The sequence below is a fragment of the Fukomys damarensis genome, unplaced genomic scaffold (genome assembly GCF_012274545.1).
Source record: "Fukomys damarensis isolate Sample0158 unplaced genomic scaffold, DMR_v1.0_HiC HiC_scaffold_29, whole genome shotgun sequence".
NCBI lineage: Eukaryota > Metazoa > Chordata > Mammalia > Rodentia > Bathyergidae > Fukomys > Fukomys damarensis.
This window is the reverse complement of record NW_022900941.1, coordinates 9,697,632-9,716,101: the sequence shown is the minus strand read 5'-3', so window position 1 is coordinate 9,716,101 and position 18,470 is coordinate 9,697,632. Positions and strand designations below refer to the sequence as shown.

Sequence of the window (18,470 nt, the reverse complement as noted above, 5' to 3'; positions counted from 1 at the left end):
CTGAGATACTAGAAAAAAGTCCACTCTGTCAGTAATAAAAAGCAAGACTTTTACTGTGGCTTCATAAAGACATCACTTTAAAAGGTCAGGAAAACAGAAATGTAAATACATGGTACACACAAAAACAAACAGCTCTCATCAAGGAAAGCAAGACAACTTTAGAATCCCAGGGTGTGCCTTGTATCAAGACAAGCAAACTAGGGATCTGCTTTTGGCCTTTCTTCTGGCAAAGAATTAAGAAAGTCAACGAGACCAGAATGCTAAATAACAGTGCCTCCTTTTACATATAACCTGAACTTTCCTTCCAAGTTTTATGGTTATTTTACGTAAATATATACGAGACAAATAACACATGGCATGCTTTTTGTTTTAATTAGCATTTTTTTAAAAAGTATCTACTACTAACAGTTATATATAGCTTAGCTTTTCTTTTCTTTAGCAGGAAAGGAAGGGTGTAGAAAGGAAATATACAAAAATTAAAAATGCAATTGTAATGGAGAAGATTTTAGACAACCATGAGCTCTCTCACCAATTCAAACACCACTGATAACTGCTATGTGCCAGATACTAGTATGTGGAACATACCTTTGATTTATGTGCTTGATGAATAATCTTTAGTTTATCTGAAAGAAAAAAAAAAACAAGTTTTCTCTTTATACACATTAGTTTAAAACTTCTTTTGAAAATATTACTCAGATGAAGGAGTGTCCATGATACTGGGAAATTTAAGTATTTGCCTCATGACCATATTCACTTAAAATCTATTATACAGTAAATGAAAATTTACTTTTGCAAATCATTAAAGATAAAGGTACAGGGTAGTGGAGATATAGCTTAGCAGTAGAGCACTTCCCTGGCATATGTAAGGCTCTGAATTTAATCCCAGCACCAAACACACACACACACATACACACCACACACACATACATACACACAGATAAAAATACAAAATTACTTTAAAGTCTTGGCCTTTGACACACAACTGTGTTTGTATCATAACCTGAGCTCAACTCAGCACATTTTCCTTTAGAATAGAAGGCAAGTGCTGGGTTTGGTGACACATGCCTGTAATGCTAACACTTTGGGAGGCTGTGGCAGGAGAATCATGAGTTCAAACCCAGTCTGGACAACTTAGTAACTTAGTGAGACCCTATCCCAAAAATACAAGGCTGTACATTTATCCCCAGAGGCACAAAAATAAAAAGAATCAAAGGCAAATGAATCAAATCACTCCATTTTGTTTTTTAATCACTAAAAGCTAAGATTTATAAATACTGTAAAAAATTATGCATGTATAAGTATATATAACAAATGTAATCTTAAGACAGACATAATAAAAGCAGTTTAAAACATTTATGAAAGCTCTCAGGATAAAGTAACAAGAGGCCAAATGATCATACTGAAAAAGTGTTAGGATTCAACCATTATATAGGATCACTGGCATTTGCAGCAATACTGCTAATGCCAGAGAATGCTAGTATCTGCTGGTTTTCAAAAACCAGCTTACACCATCTATTCTGCATTATTCCAACCTAACATCACTCCTTAATGTGTTTATGGCCAAGTCAGTACTATGCTTCTGCATCAAGGAAATTCTCCACATTAAAATTCTAACTTTGCAATAGGCAGCCCTTAATTAGATGGAAGACATAGTCATTCAATGGGTTTAAATTCCAAAAGTTTCTAATTCTCCACTCAGTTCTATTTAACTATTTAATGATTGTATTATGATTGCAATGTATATCTGAATACACTTTCAACTTTAAAGTTTATTTCTATCTCTACACTGTACCAAGGAATGCCAACAGTGATATGAAATGAAAAGATCTAATCTAAAAACAAACCTTTATTTAACTATACTGTTATACTACAGAATAGGGTACCTATCACAGATTAGGAACTAAAATGCTGAATTACCCCTATTTTAAATAGTCAACTTTCAACTACTGCTATTTTTTTCTATTGAAAAAAAAATTTCTTTTTTTTTTTTTTGGTACCGGGGATTGAACTTGGGTCCTTGTGCATGCAAGGCAGGCAGGAGAACCACTGAGCCAAATCCCTGGCCCTCTATTGAAATTTTTAACACTAGGTCAGTACCCTAGGGCTGTAACTCTATATTCTTAAGAAGTAAAATAAATCTAACCTAAGTAAAATGAGCACAGTGGGAATGTAAATGTGTCACAACTGCTAAAAATACACTTAATGGACATAAGAAAATAAACAAATGTGACTTTTGCTTCACCTATTATTCCGAGTTACCTATTATATTTTTTCTCACTATAAATACATATCAGCTTATTATGAGACAAGTTAGAGAAGCTAACAGTAATTTTTTTCTATGCAAATTTTCTTTCTTTTTTTCCTCATTGAGTTTATTGGTACATTTTAGGTATACAGTACAGTTACGTTCATTGTTGGGATCTTGTACCTTTACATGACAGGTCTTGGTTCTCATTTTTTCCCCTTGACCCTGCCCTCCCTTCACCCCCTCCTACCCTCCCCCTTTACAAACACTTCATTTCCATTTTTTCATTTTCTATTTTTTTCTTTTCTATTATTACCTTTCCCCTACCCTTCCCACTTTCTCTACACCTTTAGCCCCTTTCTTCCTATTTCATTTTGTCCATTATATCATTAGGATCTTATGTACTATTATAGTTTTTCACACCAGAGAAACTATTCGGTATTTACACATGTGTGACTTATTTATTTCACTTAGGAGTATATCCTCAATATGTATCCATTTTCCTATGGATGAATCTAATTTCTCATTATTTATGGCTGAGTAATATTCCACTTTATAGAAAAACCACATCTTTCTCTATCCAGTTTCCAACTGATGGGGAAATGGGCTGTTTCCAAGTTTTAGCTATTACAAACTGTGCCGCTATAAACATAGGTGCACATATATCTCTGTGATATGATTCTTTTAACTCTTTTGGACTCAGCAGAGGGATAGCTGGGTCAAATGGAATCTCTAGTCCCAGCTCTTTGAGGTATCTCCATAATGATTTCCATAGTGGTTGCACCAGTCTGCACTCCCACCAACAATGGAGAAGGGTTCCTTTCTCCCCACAACTCTGCCAACATCTGTTATTGTTTGATCTCTTGATAGCGGCCATTCTTTGTGGGGTGAGGTGGAATCTCTGTGTTGTTTTCATCTGCATCTCTCAAATGACCAGTAATTTTTAATCAAAGAAGCTTAAAGTATATTAAAGTCAACCTATAAAACTGTAGTTTGACCTTGTAAAGACTAATCATGTTCTATATTTTTGCTAATAAGCCCTTAAGTTAAAAAATAACTTTGCTCTTATAGGCTCAATAAACCCACAATAAGAAGGCTACATTTTTTTTAGCAGAAAAGAAATGTTTTGAATAGAAATTTCACCAGATTTTTCTCTCCAACAGGAATTGGAAAGACCCAAAAAGAAGGTCAGAAAGGAAAAATGACAAACTAGCAAAAGGTATTTTGTCGAATTAACTCATTTGTTTGACTTCTTTAAAAAATATTCATTACTACTGAAAACAACATCTGTGGGTACTACTTTCTTAATGCAAATTCCTTGAGAAAAAGAACCATATAAACATAGTATCTTACGTTTACAGGACATTTAGCATGCTGGCACATGCAACTGTTTAATTTCATATGGCCCTGTGAGGCAGAGATCAGAAGCCATACAATGTACATCAATCAACATTAATTTACACCTATACACACAAGGTCTAGGCAATAAGGATTTAAAAATAAATAGCATTGAGTGGCAGATCAATAATAGCTTTAGATGCCAATTAAATGGGAGGAGGGGCTCTGAGAAATCTCAGACACAGGGTGGCCCAGAGAGTGGGCCCTTTGCCCAAGGGCATGGAGACAGTAACTAGCAAAACTGTAATCTGACTCTGCACCCTTTCCAGTTCCCTACAGCACTACAGTGTTTGGTTCCCAAAGGCCTGAGGTGGTCCTGGGTGACAATGACAGGTGTAAAAATAATACTCCATCCTTTCCTGTTCAACACAAAGCAGCAGGCTGTTTAAGAGCCCAAAGGAGACAAAGAGCCACTTCAAGTCTATCAAAACTCTAGTGGTTCTATAATTTCTTCCCTAACAAATGTATTCATCTTCTCTGCCAATTGATCTGAATGTACAGAAATACTAGGAGAAAAGACATTAATGAGATGGAATAATATAAAAGGTACATTATCAACCACAATGATGCTCAGCAATTCAGGTATTCTGATGCTTTCATTATTTTAAAATCCATCTTCTAAAGTAACTTCGTGGAACACAAGTTTGCATATAGACACAACATGCAAAAGGGAAACCATATGTAACTATTCTAATTTGGAACAGCATCTGTAGGTTGATTCAACTTCAAAGATGTAATTCAAGTATTACACTTCAGAAGGCATGAAAGCCACAATTGAGAAGTTTCATATTTACCTTAATTGTGCTTTTTATTCCTTTCTCTTATTCAATAATGAGTATGTAAATTCTTTAGGTCTGATAAATCAAAGTACTTTCTGTTCAATGCCTTCAACTTCTGCTTGACTACCCTTTATGACCTCACAATTAGTCTGTGGATATTAAAATGCAGACACACGGAGAAGACTGTGATTTCAAAGGACTGTAGGTCACAAGTTGCCCTACTGAATAGGAACAGATTGAAAAGCTACTCTGAAAAATTATCTAAGGTAATAGAAAATGTATACTTTAAAATGTCCACTCCAATTAACAGAAATATTTATTAAGTACATCCTAACTTTCAAGTCAAGTCCCAAATTCAAGTTAGCTGGGTATCACTATGATGAGGGTTACTGAATAATAACACTCAGCCTTGGGCTTTATTACTATATTTTTAAATTGCCAATTATGATGTATAAAACTACTCCATATCATACTCAAGCTATTGTCCTTTAAAATGCTAAATCTTTATCTTTTAATTTTTTCCTTGATATTTTTCCTTCTTTGGTTACCTGTAAAAAATACCAATTTTTGATCCAATTTTCCCAAACATGTACTTCTTCACAAACATGCCATTTCCCTATACAAGTTTATTTTAATAATGTAGTAGTATCTTTATATTCCTAAATAAACTTCTAAACTGGATTTTACTTAAGGACAAATTAACTTTTTAAAACAATTTGAATTCATGTCAACAAAAAATGTAATGCAAAATTATATTAATATTCATCTTAAAAGAATAAGAAAAATTATTTACCATACTTATAATTTCTGAATGGTGGTGGCAGACTGGTCCTCAAAGGTACATCTACAAGAGAAATACTATTTTTATTCCAAAATATTCAAATAAAATGAATTAGTGTTTTGTTTCTATTCTTCTACACCTACAGACTAGTTAGATTTTAAAAAAACCTGATAAAATGCAAAATGAAGACAACATTGCATCAAAATCTAAGGATCATGTACTCAGCCAGAAAGAATGAGAAACGAGAGACATTCATAGCTAAGTGGATGCACATTGAGGCTGTGCTCTTAAGTGAAATAAATAGGACACATGTGTATATGCCGAATAATTTCTCTGGTGTGAGAAACTGAAAGTGTAAATAAGGATCAAAATGAATAATTGATAATGTGAAATAGGACAAAAAGGTCTAAATGGGTAAGGGAACTGAGAGGGATAGGGGAATGGAAAAAGTATGAGAAAAGGAAAGAATGGAAACAGTCTTTGTAAAGAGGGAGGGGTGCAGGGATTGAAGGGAAGGCAGGGGAACAGGGAAAAAATAATTATGAAGACACATTATGTAAAGGTACAACTTCCCAATGATGATTGTAACCGCACTGTATACCTAAAATGTACCAATAAACTTAATGGAAGAAAAAAAAATCTAAGAATCATCAAAATCAATGGGCCTACCAATAAGATGCTGAGCTTTTATTAATTGAACTAAGAATTCAGTAACACTATTCAAAGATCTAGTAGTTTATTAAATACAACAGTAATTACCTACACTTGAAATTTGTGAGTTACATGTGAGAGACATTATTCATTTACCATATAGTTTTATGTGTGTTAAATTTCAATCTGAAAACTCTTCGGGAGTTTTCAGCCGTTAATAGGAACCAAAGATCTAGAATAATGTTATTACTCTTATTAAAATTTGGATAACCTACAAAAAAAATCCTCTAACTCAGCAATGAAAACAATAATCTTTGTAAAACATATTCCCAGTACTAGTAGTAATTTTAATGCGCAACAATTGACCATACAACCCCTGTTGAGGAAATTTAATAACATATATCAAAATTACATGTTCAAATGCTCCTTGACCTAGCCACTCCACTTAAGGAATTTAGCAGAGATAATAGCCAAAGAAATTTTAACAAAAAAGAATAAAGCTGAAGGCATCACACTCACTGACTTCGAAACAAAGCACAAAGGTACAGTAATTTAAATAGTGTAGTACTGGCATAAAAACAGAAGCCTACACCAATGGAACAAAATAAAAAAGCATAGAAATAAATTCATACACAACCAACTGAATTTTAATAATTAGCAAAAACATACCCTGGGGAAAGCACTGTCTCTTCCTAAATAATACTAGGAAAAAGTGGATATCCATATGAAGAAGATAGTTAAATACAAAGCAATAACTTTCTGAAATGACTTTCAGGCAAACATGCACATGGAGTCAGATGGATAAAACGTTAGCAGAACCAATTCCACCTGCTCCCCACAACACAGGCCAATTAAGTAACATATCAAAATTACATGTACATATACTACTTGACCTAGCCATTCCACCACTGCCATCCAATTAAGTTACAGACACAGTACTGAGAAAGGAAGACAACTTTATTTGGGAAGCAAGTTATTTTAACTCTTTGTGTGTTTTTTTGTTTTGTTTTGTTTTGGGTTTTTGTTTTTTTGTTTTTTGGGGGTTTTTTTGGGTACTGGAGATCAAACTCTGGACCTTGCGCTTGTGAGGCAGGCAGCAGAACAATGAGCTAAATCCCCAGCTGAAGGAAGTTATTTTGAATCGCAGGCCACAGTCACGACGAGAGGCAGCTGCCTCCCACTGATATCTACACCTCCAGAGGTTTCTAGACTCAAGCATTTCTTGTATGATGGCGACCTTAAGCAATACATTCACAGATCACATGCTTTGTGTCCACTCTGTGTTGTTATTACGTTTTAGCGATCCTTGTCTTCTCCAGCTGACACACTTTTCCAATACAGAGGTAATTCTGCTCTGATGACAGATAAGGAAAGCTGGTCAGCAAGGGGGAGCTGTGAGATCTGAGAATATGTGCCTTATAGGGGGCACTTGTCATCCCATGATTCTCATTGATCATGGTGTTGCAGGCATGTGGACCCTAGGTAACTGCACCTAAATATTTCAACAGAAAAGTTTAGGGGCTTAGGTGAAAATCCCTAATGTTAAAAATATCATAGGCCAAGGAAACCTCTCTGGAGATGCCAGCTACACACCAACCTAAACCTCTGGTTAGGGCTTCCCAGAGCACAAACACTTCATTTTCTCCATCTTATTTCTCACTTGCTTATGAATCACAGGCCAAAGAAAAGAAGTACTCTTTAAACATCCAAAAGGAGAATTAAATCCATTTAATGTATTGCCATTGACGCTTCCAGATTAGACAATGAAAACGCTAGAGGAAGGGGGTGAGGGGAGGAACAGATGGTTCCATGAGTCATTTAGAGACTTTAGAGAGAAGAGGCCATGCCCGAGACTCATAGGGCCACCTCTTCTCTTTGCCCTCTCAGATCTCAGCTCCACTGTCACATCCACAAAGAAGCTTCACTGACCAACCAGCTTGTAGAAGGGGTCTCCTCTGACACTCCCACCTTCATGACAATTTTACAGGTATAGTTTTGTCTGTTTGCCTATTGTTGTCTCTATATTTTCAACTAACTGATAGGTTCCTTAAGGTGAAAATATTATGGGCTGTCTGCTAAAAACACCTAGGACAGAAGAGATTAACACAGACTGTTCCCACGAAGGCATAGACCATAGCCTGTTTTCTTCATCATGGTGTCAGTACATAAAATAGTATCTGGTACATGGTATGCACTCAAAACTATACACAAATGAATAAATATAATTTAATTCTTTCAACTAGTAGTTGGGACCACTGAAGCCCCTAGGAGGTTATTGGTTAGTCCAAGGTGTCTAGGACAGGAACAGGAAATATACAAGCTGAGCCTGGTGCAGCCTGGAGCGTGTACACACACACACACACACACACACACACACACACATATGCCAAAGGGGCCACATGAAAGACTTCTCAATGCAGAAAGCTAGAACAATTTGAGCAAACTAATAAAATGATAGATAAAATCTTCCATGCAGAAGCGTTCTATATAATAATATAGATTTCATCCGTAAAGGGAGCATAACTCCCCATTTTTTAACTGTGGACTATGCACATGACTCACTCCTAAAAGAGAAAATATGGGTGGGGGGTAACTTTACAGTGAGATGACCTAACACTGCTCTAGCCAAGCCAATCAAAGTCAGCATCAACTGCCATGAATCAAGCAGGAAGTATGAACTCTTGATTCCATGTGATGTGATTAAAGTGACATTATATCTTCCTGATCTTCCTCTCAAAATCCCATAACCCCATCCTAATCATGAGAAAAACATCAGACCAATGACAGTAAGGGGCATCCTATAATATACCTGACCAGTATTCCTCAAAACTGTCAAAGAAAAGAAAAGAAGAAAATAAAATAGAAAAGAAAAGAAGAAAAGACTAAGCAACTGTCATAGCCAAGAGGAGCCTATTTAGGTATAACAACCAAATGTAATGTGGGGTCCTAGGTGGGATACTGGAAGAGAAAAAGGGCATTAGGTAAAAACTAGTAAAATCTGAATAAACCATGGAATGGACTTTAGTTAATGATAATTCACAATACTGGCTCATTAATTATAATGAAGGTAGCATACAAATGTACAATGTTAATAAGGACAATAAGGGAGAAACACTGAATATGAAGAAATATATAAAGATAAAATAAAATATTAGAAAAGTTCAAATTCTCATTTTCCCCGATAAAACAAACTGCTCTATATTATAATATACAAAAATAAGAGGCTATGAAGAAGGAACTCTGAAAGGGAAGGCTAGGAAAAACCTCTATAGCTCTTTTCTTTTCCATGGGTTATATAATTTTAAACTCAGAAATAAGATTCAAAGTTTTATGAAATTCTTCCAAATCAAGGAATAATTAAAATGTCTAAAATTATCTAGATAATTTGTATAATATTCTGAATCTAGAAAAGTAGTTACCTGTACAAGGTAATACATAGGACCTCAGTAATCAAAATATCTGACTACCATCCATTCCTTATTTGTCAGCCTTAGGTTTATTTATGATACTTATAAATATATCCTTTGATGTATTTATAAATACATACATTTATATGCATGATACTCTAGCACTAAGATTCCCAATAAAGAGTGAATCAAATTTAACCAAAGTTTCTGGGTTATGGAAAATACTATGGCAGGTGACTAGATTCAGCCATAGGCTGCAAAAAGTAACTATTTTAAGAACAACACAGAAACACCTTCATAAAGGCATTAAAATAACCCCAAAAGATCACTCATTACTTTGAACAGTTCTGTTTTAGACAAAATTCACTATAGCACAATCTCAAACCAGCCTTCTAATTTTCAGCATTCAACATGCTAGAGCAAGATGAACAAAATTCAAACACTCCTTTGACACTGAGTGAATCCACTTATTTCAGAGATCCTCCTTATATGCAAGAGGAACAAGAGAAGAATAAACAGGCAATTTGGTATAGTACTTAAGAGTATTTATTTTATTTACTTTCCATCTTCTTGGTAATATCAATAAATTATTAACATTAGGCTTATGAGCTTTACATATAAGGGTATTCTTCTACATCTTTACGGAAAATTCCTGGAAGTTAGATCACTGAGTTAAAAAACGAGTATTTTATGGTTTTTGAGACCTATCAACATGCTATGTTTTACATTATTTGTAAAGACACCCATCAACAGACTAATGAATAAAGAAAATGGAATTTTCTTCACCCATAAAAAATAGTGAATTCCTGTCATTTGTAGGAGAATGGATGAATCTTGATACCACAATGCTAAAATAAGTCACATACAGAACCAAGTATCGCATGATTTCTCTTATATGAGAAACCCAAGTATAAATAAAGAGTAAAATCAAGGCACACCTTTTGGAATAGAGGAAAGATTCTCGGGGAATAGAGAGGGGAAGAGTGGAAAGAGAATGAAAATAATCAAGATATGTTACATATATGTACCAACTCCCCAAGATGAATGTAAATATCCTGTATTGCAAACATATGCCAATAATAAAATAAAGGGAAATAATGCTGACATTTCACTTCACTCTGCTAGATTCAGAATATTTTTTCAGATTAAAATACATACATACACAAAGAGTGCATATCTCCTAGTTAAACTGCCTGGGTTGATTTGCAGCTATACTTTTTATTAGCCATTTAACCTCTGACAAATTTAATTTCTCTGCTTGTTAGTTTGTTCACCTGTAGAATGGATAGTGATAACTCCTACTCTATAGGGAAACTGTGAAGATTTTACCTATGTAAAATTCTTCATATAATACCTATATTTGTTAATATAGGTTTCTAATATGTATAGTATATTGATATAATAAAGTAATAATATTGGTTACTAATATAGGTTAGCTAATATAGTTACTGATCATTAGTAGTGTTTAAAAAGATTCCTTACATCAAACTATTCGATCTGTGTTATGCACACACAATTTATAAAATGCAAACCCACAGCCCATCAAGGTTTCAGAATTCCACAGAACCTCCAATCAGATGACACAATCAGATGGTCACAGAACTTGCAACTCAAAAAGTCTCTATCCCCAAAATTCACCTTTTACAGTCAGCAGAGCACACTTCCCCTCCTGTACAAGTGAAACACGCCTGTGCGATTTATGTAACAGGTGAACAACCTGAGCAGCCTCGGCATCTGGCTATGATGGGTTCCCACTGCTGCTGGCTGGGAAGGTATTCTGTGGTACTAGAGATAAAAGAACATAGCAACCCCGGAAAGACTGAAGCTTCCCCTGCCTCCACAGCAGCTTAAAACTTATATTTTTTTTTCCTCAAGGACTTCAAGAGGAACCTGTTCTTCCTATACCAAGAACATCATAGTACTCACTGTATCAACACCAAGAAATTCTGTGGCCCTTATCTACACACACACACACAAAATTTTTTAATGTAGGAATTTGTTTTTAATTCAAAACCTGCATATGCTTTGGGTGGTAACCTCTCAAAAGTAGAACATTCTGTAATGGACACTGTGGGAGAACAGAACATACTACATCTTTTTTATGAGGAGCATTTTGAGACAAAACACAGAAAAGGTCTCATTCCGCCCTCCCTTTGCCTAAAAGCACAGTTTACCCCCAGTTTATGCCCCTTCTCCCCTCTACCAAAGGGAACAAAAGCTGACCACTGAAGACAACTTTAACCCCTTCCCACCCACAGATGGAACCAGATGGATTTACACTAAAGACTTTCACTAACTTTATCTGTTCCCTGCCCACTAGTTGCCACTTCTAAGGACTCAAATTCCTTCTCTAAGAATATACCACTCCCGATGAAGATGCTATATAAGCTGCAATTCAAAGCCTTCTTTTTGAGAATTAACCCTAAGGTGTCTCCCATACATACATGGAACTGTTAATAAACTGCCTGTTTTTCTCTTGTTAATCTGTTTTTTGTCACTGGGTTTCCTTACAATGAGAAACTGTGAGAGTTTAGAAAAATATTGTTTATACCCCTACATTACCTTTTAGTACTGTCAGTTTTCCTCTGACAATTAAGAAATATGGCAATAAAAATATATGCACTATATGTAAGCCAGTAGTTCCTTTATGAATAATTCTGTCTTTTCATGAAATCCTTTAAATAATCACTGCAAAGTAGACTTGCTACAGAACCCAAACTGTTTACTCACTGCTCAAAAAGGAGTCCAAGGAATTGAAGATGGAGCAAAGAAAAAGATTTATTCAGGATGCTAGCAAAACAAGATGATGGCAGGCCAGCACCCTAAAAAAATCACTTTAACTAGATTAAGTTTCAAGCTCCTTCTGTCCTTAGGCAGAGGAACAGAGGTGGTCTTAGGACAGGAAAAGACTGATGGCTGGAGCCATCTAGGTGCCTCTCCCACGGTTAGGAATATGACGCTGTGAAACATGGTGGTTGTGATGCTTGTGTAAATGTTGACAATATTTGAGTTCTTATCTTGGTGTCTTCAACTTCAAAGGTGGTGGAGAGATTCGGGCAAATCAACTGTGGCCTTTTTCTTTCTTTTTTTCGTACCAGAGATCAAGCTCAGGACCTTGAACTTGAGAGGCAGGCACGGTGCCACTGAGCTAAATCCCCCGTGGGCAAATCAATTGCTTAGGACAAATCAATCTTCACTACTAATTCCAGACAAACATTCCTAAGTGACTAACATGTTTACATGCAGCGCTGAAAAGGAATCATCTGACCAAAGGAGACAGAAACAATTTGAGGAAAGAGATTCAAAGCTTTGTCACTCATCAGACACCTACACAGGCCTCCATGAAGTTCTCAGTGAATGCTACTGCGAAGTGCCATCCAACTGAAAGGCACATTCCTGAAAATATCAGTGTGTCCTCATCCACCTTATTCACTAGATACAAAATCAAGTGACTTTTAACTCTTCCCCAATGTCAAAATAATCAAGAGGTAAACGTTTTGAATGGATTCAGGAAATTGCTCGCTACAAGCCAGCTAAAGATACTCACAAAGAAAAGGAATTTTGCAAGGAAATTTTGCTCCCATAGTTCAAGCTGGACTTACTACGGGAAATTCCCTACTTGTAATTTTCTTTTTTTTTTTTTTAATGAGTTTGTTGGTACATTTTAGATATACAGTACAGTTACATTATTGGGATCTTATAACTTTACATGACAGGTCTTGGGTCTCATTTTTTCCCCTTGACCCTGCCCTCCCTTCACCCCCTCCTACCCTCCCCATTTATACTTTATTTTCATTTTGTCATATTTTTTCTTCTCCCTTATTACCTTTCTCCTACCCTTCCCACTTTCCCCATACATTTAGCCCCTTTCTTCCTATTTCACATTGTCCATTATATCATTAGGATCTTATGTACTATTATAGTTTTTCACACCAGAGAAATTATTCGGTATTTACACATGTGTGACTTATTTATTTCACTCATGAGTATATCCTCAATATGTATCCATTTTCCTATGAATGAATCTAACTTCTCATTCTTTATGGCTGAGTAGTATTCCATTTTATAGAAAAACCACATCTTCTTTATCTGGTTTCCAACTGATGGACAAATGGGCTGTTTCCAAGTTTTAGCTATTACAAACTGTGCCGCTATAAACATAGGTGTGCATATATCACTGTGATATGGTTCTTTTAACTCTTTTGGAAAGATACTCAGCAGAGGGATGGCTGGGTCAAATGGAACCACTAGTCCCAGCTCTTTGAGGTATCTCTATATTGATTTCCATAGTGGTTGCACCAGTCTGCACTCCCACCAACAATGGAGAAGGGTTTCTGTCTCCCCACAACCCCGCCAACATTTGTTATTGTTTGATTTCTTGATAGCAGCCATTCTTTGTGGGGGTGAGGTGGAATCTCAGTGTTGTTTTCATCTGCATCTCTCGAATGATCAGTGATGTGTAATTTTCTTTGTTCAACATGTCTGGGTCTGTCCTGCCTCACATGCCTACAAATGTCAGAGCCAATACCACAGCTGAGCCTGCTTGCTAACAAATATTCAAATTCTGTGAGCAATAAATGCATGTCAAATGTGTCTTGTCTGCAACCCTACCCCTCCCAAAGAGTATTATATCTTCTCTGTTCAAGCGTTGGACAAGGCCAGTCTCCCACATGCGAATGCAGACTGGTCCACCGGTGTTAAATAAAGCTTTACTTTGTCTCTGCAGCTCCTGATGTGGTTTCCATCCTCTCAGACTAGCGGCAATGAGCTATAGCAATCAAACGGAAAGCTTGCCATTTCAACAAAAGAGACTTCAAAATTGTTTCAGAAAGTGACAAGAATGACAGGATAAACGTGTTTGAAATGATATTTTGAGGGAGACTAATGGCAATGCATCTTTTACTGCAATGTTTTGTAGATCTAAATATTGATTATAATTTTCAATCACACCTAACCCTCATTCAAACAATACAAAATAGCAAAACTACTCAAAATTATATGGGGAATTAGAAAGGTTAGGAAGAAGACTTTTTTACAAAGTCAAACAGGAGAAAAATATTGAGACTTCACTACATTTAAGAACATTGGCTAAGGCTAGAATTGTAGTGCAGTGGAAGAGCACTTGCCTCCAATGTGAGAGGCCCTTAGTTTGCTTTCTAGTACTACAAATAAATACTAATAAAAAGCAAGCTTTACACATTTATAATTCATGCACTGAAACCAAAATCTTGATTTTTTTCCAATACTATTCTCTAATAATGGAATTAGATCCCAGAGAAATGGCTGATCCCAGACCTGCAGCAGAGAAAGAATGCATTAAGATAAAGTCATTTGGTCATACCCAAAAGGAAAGAAGTGCTCAAAGAATGATGGGGACATATTAAAATGATACAAGAACCTGCCTGACGTGGTTCCTAATGATAATAGAGAATATAAATAAATAAATAAATAATCCATGAGCCCATTGTGATATAAATGTCATTAAATCAAAGAGGGAAAGAGTGTAGAAAGTTCTTCCTTACAGTAGAAAGCTAACTAGTACATGTAAAAAGTCACCATTTATCAATCATCATCGTCATAAGTGATGCTGGCAAGAATCACCAAAGAATGTTAAACTTGTGCCTCAAGGTTTGAGATGTAACAGGAGATTCATATAGTCTCAGGCTATTTCCCTACAAGATACCTTTCAATTACAATGAAAACTTGCAATATGGAAACTTTGCAGACAGTACTTTAACCAACTGATGTGTTAGCACCACTGATCGATGGACCTGAAGCTGGTGTGATGTACTGAGAAGATATCAGCATCACTTTTATTATTTTCCCTGCCAAAAGGCAGAACCTAAGTCTGAACCATGAGAAAACATCAGACAAACCCAATAGAGGCTGTTCTAAAAGACAGCCTATCCTATGTAAATGTGGCAAGGTGATAAAATAAAACAAAAGCCAGAGAAGTAGACCAGATCAAACGAACTAAACACAACAAAGGACCTCCGGTTTTCTTTTGTAATAAAGACCTAATTGGAACAATTAAAACCTCAGTGAGATCTCCACATCAAATAACAGTATTGTTACAATGTCAAGTTCCTGAGCTTGATCATTATGCTTTATTAGTAAGAGAAAGTGAATTCCTCATTATTAGGAACACTGAAATATTGAGAGGTAAAGGGGAAACGTGTCAATAATATACTTCTAAACGATCGAGAAAGAAAAACTAAACAAATAAAAGGCTGGAAGTGGTGAAGAAAGTGAGGGAGAGGAAAGGGAAGAGGAAAGAGGACAAATCAAAACCAAAGAAGCCATATGCTAATGCTGGGGGAATTCTCCCAGAAACATCCAGAGTTATTACTCTTACAACGCTTCTGGAAGTCTGAAATCATAATGAAGTAAAAAAAAAATTAAGTCAGACTAAAGTGATACATTTGTCAACCCATGGAACCAAAAACTGAGATATGTACATTGCACCACACATAAATTACACTTCAATTAAATTAACAAAAGCTGTGCTGGATGTTTTATCAAATGCCAATGATTGGGACACTTCAATAATGAAAAACAGAGGAGAAAAACTCATTGAGGACCTATTTCAATAAAGATTAACTTCTTGCCAACTCTAAGTTCAAAATGATAAACTAGCACTGGTAGAACGGTTGCCATTTCTGTGATCTTGATGACCCAACACCTCTCTGGATTTCCTGGCTAAACTGGGTTCTGCTCCCTTCCTGCCATGCTCCCACAGGGCCCCTCTCTGCCTAGCTAGATAACACAATCGGTTATATCATACTCTTTTGTTAAACTACGAAGATACAAACCAATTAAAATAAACTTAGGTCTTAATTTTTTTTTCCAGCACTGGGGAATGAACTTAGGACCTTGTGCTTATTAGGCAGGTGTGGCACCACTGAGCTAAAACCCTGGACCAGGTTTTAATTATTTTTCAAGTCAAGTATGACAGCAACAATCCCTGGTGAAGACACAAGTGCTACTCACTGAGAAAGTATGGCAGGCTGATACGCCCAGAATAGCAGCCAGTCTAGCACTTCGCCTCAATTCCAAATTAATACCTTTCAAAGTACTTTTTTCACTGCATGTATATGCGTGTGTGAGCATGTGTGTACGTGTGTGTGTGTGTGTGTGTGTGTGTGTGTGTGTGTGTGTGTGGTCGTTGGGACCCAGGGCCTTCACACTGAGCTACATCTCCAGCCCTTTTTTGTTTGTTTTTGAGTCAGTTCTCACTAAGTCACTAAGTTATCCAAGTTGGGCTCAAACTTGTGATGCTCCACCTTCTGCCCTCTAGCGCACTGTGTGTGATTTATAGTCCTGCATCATCATGTGTGGCTTTTTCAAAAGGTTATTAATATCATAACCAATTTTTCTCCAAATCACTAATAAAACAAAACAATCCTAATATACCATACCTTGCTTTAGAAATACTATAAATTCCTTTACAGTTTGGTCCAAATTAACTCCATGATACACTACAGGTCTGAAATTGCGGTGCTCAAATGAACGAATGAGGCGAACTGTAATGGTCACTTCTTCAGCAGCCATGTGAAGAAATTTCCTGTGGCAGAAGATACAAGAAGAAATGAAATCAACTCACAATCCTTAACAAGTGAGTACTCAGAAGTCCCACTATCAGCTCTCAAACACAAGGCCAATCCCTCCCGAACTCTATGGATAATGATGGAGCTCCCAAAAGGAGCTAGATTTCAGGGCATCCAGAAGGGTCCCAAGGTTATGCCCATGAAACCACTATGATCCCAGAGAGACCTGTCACTGTCACAGATGTTCTGGCCTGCAGAAAACTGATAGGACACAGAAGATGAACGGAAATGACAGGCTGGTATATACATGTTTACAGGGAATACCAGGCCAGCCACACACAAATAAATGGCAGATAAGACAGCTCTGGATTTTCCATGGCACGGGGGCTCCTGCTTGGCCTTGAAATGAAGGTATATTTATTTTCTTGTTGTTGTTGTTTGGTACCAGGGATAGAACGTGGGTCCTTGATTATGAGGCAGGTGGAGGCATAGGACTGATTTACATATCTACCATGTATCACCCATGTTTTACATTACTGAAGCCGAATATGTGTAACTCTTCCTAAAACTAGCTACCAGGCCTATATGCCAGCTATTTATGTTATCCCACTTAATTCTCTCATCAAATCACAAGGGATTATGCCCATTTCAAAGATGAAGAAATAGAGAGATTACATAAATTGTCCAAGGTCACAAGGTTGAGAAATAATACAGCCAGGACTCAAGGATCAACTTAACCTCGTGTTTCCTAAAATAATATTAAAAAATCATCAAAAAGTATAACTTTTAAGAAAATCTGCATAGTCGCCAATGTGTTAAAGACACAAATATTGTATAGTGCTATCTAATAGTAACTATATCATGCTACTTTCAACTTTGCATCTCACTATCAACCATTATACACAAGGAGTGATTATGGCTACTAAAATTTAAAGATGCAGAATTTCTTTATATAAAATGGCACAGTATTTGCATATAACCTAATGTCCTACTGTATACATCACATCCTCTCTAGACTATTTATAATGTCCAGTACAATGTAAACACTAGTTGTTATATTGTATCATTTAGGGAATAATGACATGATTAAAAAGTCTATGGCTTTTATACAGATGTGATTTTTTTCCCCAATATTCCTGATCTGCAATTGGTTGAATCCATAGACACAGAACCAACCCATGCATAAGAAAGGCTGACAGTATTAGGAAAAAAAAAATCTGAAATATTAATAAATATAAGAAGTTCAACCTTACTATTAATTGTGATTCAAAATAACAATGAGATTTACTACTCATAAAATAACACAATGAGGTCTGACAATACCTACTGTTCGCAAGACTACAGAACAATAAGAGAATCTAATCAGTGAAGGTGGGCATCACAATGTCTAACACTCTTGATGACAATTAAGTGACATTTAGCAAAGCTGAAAATATGCATACCTTTTAATCCAGCAATTGCATTCACAGGCAGGCGTCTTATGGAATATCTGAAATATACACTCAGGAGAACTGTAAAAGAAGAGCAGCATGGTTTGTTAACTGCAAAAAGAAGACTAAACAAATGACAGCACATTCATATAAGAAAACATTTTAAGTAGTAAAAAATGAAAAGACTAGAACGACATGTATCAACATGGACATATCTCAAAAATATGCTGAG

At 36.1% G+C, this 18,470-nt stretch overlaps 1 protein-coding gene and 1 long non-coding RNA gene across 17 annotated transcripts in view; one reads left to right on the top strand and one right to left on the bottom strand.

Annotated features, from left to right (window-relative positions):
- Positions 1-18,470, bottom strand: part of CUNH2orf76 (chromosome unknown C2orf76 homolog) — a 67,381-nt gene that overhangs the window by 16,346 nt on the left and 32,565 nt on the right. For 15 of the 16 annotated variants that reach the window (XR_004514715.1, XM_010632315.3, XM_033757198.1 and 12 more), the window contains 4 exons: positions 18,251-18,319; positions 16,680-16,825; positions 5,216-5,266; positions 586-623 (listed from right to left, as the gene is read on the bottom strand). Coding sequence is in view for 15 of the 16 variants with exons in the window: in XM_010632315.3 (XP_010630617.1) it covers positions 586-623; positions 5,216-5,266; positions 16,680-16,812 (222 nt within the window). In the remaining variant the exon portion in view is untranslated. The remainder of the gene's footprint in view (positions 1-585; positions 624-5,215; positions 5,267-16,679; positions 16,826-18,250; positions 18,320-18,470) is intronic. The other variant, XM_033757210.1, reaches the window with a different exon arrangement.
- On the top strand, positions 4,604-9,782 carry LOC104867830. Its single transcript, XR_781870.1, has 3 exons — positions 4,604-4,688; positions 7,742-7,841; positions 9,665-9,782. It is a non-coding gene; the product is annotated as an uncharacterized LOC104867830 (long non-coding RNA).